This window comes from Geospiza fortis, unplaced genomic scaffold, assembly GCF_000277835.1.
Source record: "Geospiza fortis unplaced genomic scaffold, GeoFor_1.0 scaffold425, whole genome shotgun sequence".
NCBI classification, from domain to species: Eukaryota; Metazoa; Chordata; class Aves; order Passeriformes; family Thraupidae; genus Geospiza; species Geospiza fortis.
This window is the reverse complement of record NW_005054387.1, coordinates 2,232,962-2,237,882: the sequence shown is the minus strand read 5'-3', so window position 1 is coordinate 2,237,882 and position 4,921 is coordinate 2,232,962. Positions and strand designations below refer to the sequence as shown.

At 53.2% G+C, this 4,921-nt stretch overlaps 1 protein-coding gene across 1 annotated transcript; it reads left to right on the top strand.

Moving 5' to 3' along the window:
* Nucleotides 1-1,758: 1,758 nt before the first annotated feature.
* Nucleotides 1,759-3,210, top strand: RTN4RL1 (reticulon 4 receptor like 1). Its single transcript, XM_031060615.1, has one exon. It carries the CDS (start codon nt 1,855-1,857, stop codon nt 3,208-3,210), a length of 1,356 nt encoding a protein of 451 aa, XP_030916475.1. The 5' UTR covers nt 1,759-1,854.
* Nucleotides 3,211-4,921: the final 1,711 nt, after the last annotated feature.

Sequence of the window (4,921 nt, the reverse complement as noted above, 5' to 3'; positions counted from 1 at the left end):
GGGTGTCTGGGGTAGTCAGCCCGACGCTCCCACCAGCGCAGCCCCTCGCTCATCGTGCAGAGGCACGACAGCAAAGCCAAAATGCTACGGCAGTGACTTGGAGAATGTTCCTTTTCCTACACAGCCGTAGGAGTTGTCGCGAATTCAGCGTTCCCGACTCACCAGCCCTTTTTGGCAGTGGCGCAGGGATGAGACATCCCTCCTGGTAGCCCGTGCCTCGTTTCTGAAGGGCAGTGCCTGGAAGTCATCCCCCTCATTCCCATTCCCAGGCAAGGCTCCATCCCATGCTTTGGGCAGCGATGCTATTTTTTTCCCTATTAACCGCCCAGTCAGCGATGACTGGCTCTTACTGGTGATTTATGGAGAGTCTGAATAACCCAGTTTATCTAAAAAATGTGGCAACTTTGCCTTGAAAGGGTGGGTCTAGATGGACGGGTCACCTGCTGTTAACTAAACGGCAATAGATCTCCATACCAGGGAAAAGGCAACAGCAGCCATGCAGTTATATTTCAAACACAATTAATAAGAAAACAGTGAGGTTTTTGTGCCTCCAACTCATATTAGGCTGTAGGCACTGAAAAGAAGGATTGTAAAAGCCCAAGGGGTCCTGGCTCTTGGACTAGCTGGTGATAACGACGTGGAGTAATTAGAGATGAACTCCACTTCCACTCTCGTTTTTCAGATTAGTACAAGCTGAGTAGGACTCGTGGGCAGGATGGCACCGGCAGCTGTGCGCTGCTCCGCTGTTACTCCTTTTCCCTGCAAAGTCCAGAGGCAGAATTCATTAGACATGAGCAAATTTTGCGTGTAAGAGGAAAAAGCCAAATCTAGGAGGAAAATCTGAATGAGAAATGACAAGTCTAGTGCAATGAGTCTGAAAAGCCACTCGGCGCAGAAGGAATAGCCTGAAAGCAAGCCTGGTGCGAGGAGTGGGAGCGAGACGGGAGCGGGGCGGCGAAACCCGAGCTCTGAGGAGCTGAGCAGAGGGAGGGGACGGTTCTGCCTCGTTCTCTGCTTCTCTGCTGCGAGAAAGCCCCAGTCACAGGCACATCCTGTAGCATTAGATGCAATATGCTTTGCCACAGGACATCCATTTAAAAATATGTCTGAGCATCCCACTTCCAAACGGAGTTTTCGGCTCAGCCTTTTCCACCAACTGCTGACAACATATTTCCCTGTAAATCGCTCGGGTTTCGGGGTGGATGGTGGTGTCTAACAACTGTAGTGAAAGGAGACGGTGGGAATGGGTCTGTGCCTTTGCGGGGAGTGGGATGCACTGCACACGTGTAATTTTAGGTGGTTCGCTGGGAATTGCTGAGTCTCTGCAGCTTTTCCTCTCCGACATGTGCAGGCGATTTAACAGATGCATTTCGAGAGGAGTGGGGACACCTGCGAGGGTTTGAGTTCCCCCTGTTTGCTCTCACACCGCGGCGTTTCCTTGCCTGCAGGCAAAGGGGCTCCGCTGCCTGCTCTGGCAGCGTGAATTCTCACCGAGAAAGTTTCTGCTGCCTGTTCCGGGCTGGGAACACAACCAGGCGCCTGTTGCAGGCAGGGAGAGGAGGCAGGGAGTACTCCATACATCACGTTTTAGCTGCCGTGGGTGATGAGCCTACTCATCACAGCCGCGTGGGTAATTCATGAGCAGAGAGGAGGGCTGAGCTAATTGGGGGCGTTTTTCACCCGGAATAGTCTCCGCAGCAGCGATGGGTGGGCGGGAGGTGCCCGGTTCCCGCTGACGCCGCTCTCCCCTCTCTCCGCACAGGGGGGTTTGCGGAGCTGCTGCTGGTGCTGCTGGGGCTGAAGGTGCCCGGTGCCCTGGGCTGCCCCACCGACTGCGTGTGCTACCCCTCCCCGATGACTGTCAGCTGCCAGGCTCACAACTTCGTCACCATCCCCGAGGGCATCCCCGAGGACAGCGAGAGGATCTTCCTCCAGAACAACCAGATCACCTTGCTGCTGCGGGGCCACTTCAGCCCTTCCATGGTCACCCTCTGGATCTACTCCAACAACATCACCTTCATCGACCCCAACACCTTCGACGGGTTCATCAACCTGGAAGAGCTGGACCTGGGGGACAACCGCTACCTAAGGGCTTTAGCTGCAGACACTTTCCAAGGGCTGGTGAAACTCCATGCCTTGTATCTGTACAAGTGCGGGCTGAGCTCTCTCCCCAGCGGGATTTTTGGTGGCCTCCACAACCTGCAATACCTTTACCTGCAAGACAACCACATTGAGTTCCTTCAGGATGATATTTTTGTTGACTTGGTTAACCTCAGCCATCTTTTTCTCCATGGAAACAAGCTCTGGAGCCTCCATCAGAACACATTCAGGGGACTAATAAACCTGGATCGGCTGCTCATCCATCAAAATCAGCTGCAGTGGATTCATAGGCGGGCTTTTCATGACCTCCGAAGATTGACCACCCTTTTCCTGTTCAATAACAGCCTCTCGGAGCTGCAGGGGGACTGCCTGGCCCACCTGGGAGCCCTGGAGTTTCTCAGGCTGAATGGGAACCCATGGAGCTGCGACTGCAAAGCCCGTTCCCTCTGGGAATGGCTGCACAGGTTCAGAGGCTCCAGCTCCAGCGTCATCTGCGAGTCCCCCGAGCAGATGCACGGCAAGGACCTCAAGGTGCTAAGAGCAGAAGACTTTAGGAACTGTTCAGGGTCCGAGTCGCTCCACCAGATGAAAACACACACCTTCTCTACGGCGGACAGAGGAGCCTCCAAATCCCACCACCCTCACCACTCCTCCAAGGAGAAGGGGAAGGAGCGAGGGGCTGAGAACAGTTTGCACAGCAACCAGCCCGCCGGCCCGCCGGGCTCCCGGCCGGGCTACCGCAAACCCGGCAAGAACTGCACCAGCCACAAAAGCCGCAACCGAACCTCCAAACCGGTGTCCTTGGGGAAAAACGGGCAGGAGTTCCCGGACTATGTGCCTGATTATCAGCACAAATACAGCTTCGGGGCCATGCCCAGTTTTCCTGGTGGTGTTGGCGGCCGTCATCCGCTGAGCCCCGCCAGCCCCGGCCGCGGACGGAGCGGAGCTGTACTGCCACCAATCTACAAAGGACCAGAGTTTCTTTTCTTCTTGTTTTTTTGTACGTGGCTCAGCGTTGGCCTGGCGAAGGGAAGAACGTTGTCTCGGCTTCCTGCGAGGGTTGTCTCCGTGCCCGGCCGGACTGTGCCGAGCGCAGCGGGAGCAGATTAAAAGGCATTATCACACCTTGTCACAAACAGCCTAACCGAGCACCTACGACAATAACAACAAAAAAGCCAACCTTACAAAAAGCAGATAACAGGGGTGGTAACCAATTCGTCGGTGACAGCACCCAGATAAATGGACTGTATCCATGCTCTTGTGAAATCCCGTTCGTTTGAGAGCGCTCCGAACGACCCCTCCAATTACCGAAAGGAACATAATTGCTGTAAAAACCATCACCGATTAAGCCTACACTGTTTCTCTCTGAAAGTGAGTGCAAGGACACTGATGCCGATGTAATAAGGACATTTGGTTCTCCCACGTTTTAGCCCTTTTGGCTCCAAACCCAGAGGCCAAAGTTGGCTGGGAATCTCTTAGAAGACAATCTCAAAACCCCTGAATATCTCAGGCATTACAGCAGAACAGGGCTTGCCTGCTGGGCTTGGAGTAGCCAACAACCAAAGGAAAGACTGATTAGAGGTGGAATTAAACAGAAAAAAAAAAACCCAACCCCAACAAACCTAACACATAAAGAAATGAGGTACCTGCAGGAGATGTGTTTTTTGTAACCATGTTCACACATCTGAGAAAAACACCCCAACAATTGCACAGGCTCCCCCTCTTCCCCTCAATTATCCATATGTATGTCTTACAATGTTTATAAACTATATGGAAACTGTATCTTCAGAACTAAGGATTGTATTATTGAATTTATAGCAGACCAGTATATGATTTTTTTTTTCCTTGAGAAAACAAACCGGCAGCAGTGCCTACAGATGCTGAAAGCCATCGGGCGGGCTCAGTACACGCGGGGGAACCACAACGGACCAATGTTCTCAGCAATTCAGAGCACTAAACTTTGGGAGGGGTTGAGGGGGTGGCTGTGTGTGATGCAGCAAAGTCCATACCCAGAGAGCCAGAATTCACCCTTACATCCTAATTTGTAACTGGCAGGGGGGAGAGAGAGAGATTAATTAGCCCAAATAAATAGAGCCATAGAGCTCTGTCTCCGGAGAGCACTCGAGGCCCCGGGGAGGACAGGGGCTGGTTTTGGGGCTGGAGGCAGAGAGAGGCTTCCCAGCCGTGGCAGTGGCGTGAGGACCTTTATAGCTGGACTAAGGTTTTCACTGGGGCAGCAAGGAGCAGCTCCCAGGCTGCAGACAGACCTGACAGAGTCAGGAGGGGTTTTGTTTCTTAAAAGGAACAGATTCTGGAAGAGTCAGAGTAGGGGGAAGCGACAGCTTCTAGAGGACCGGCGAGAAGCGCGGTGCCCGAGGTTCCTGGTCCATGGCAGGAGGGGGAAATCCGTGGTCCAAGAGAGCTGTACAAAGGGGGTTGTGGGGAGGTGGAGGAGAGGGAGCAGGGCATCCTGTTCCCTTCATCTTGGGTTAAACCATGTGCTGGAGGGATGTGTTTGCTGGTCGGGGGCATGGCAGAGCCGGCAGCTCCACCGACGGCAGCCCGTGGGCTCGGGGAGGTGCTGCCCAGATTCTGCAGTTGGTGTGAATTCCCTGTCAGCGTGGATGTGTGAGACCAAACAGACACTGAAGTTAATGAAACAAGGGAAATAAAAGTGATCTTGGACAAGAAAAAGCTTCTGTTCTTTCCATAACCATATTTCAGTGGTGGTGTTTCGAGCCTGTGGCTCAGGTGGGGGGCTGGAAATACCGAAAAAAACAGCTGCAGTTTTCCATCAGACACACAATTAGCTCCAGGAAGG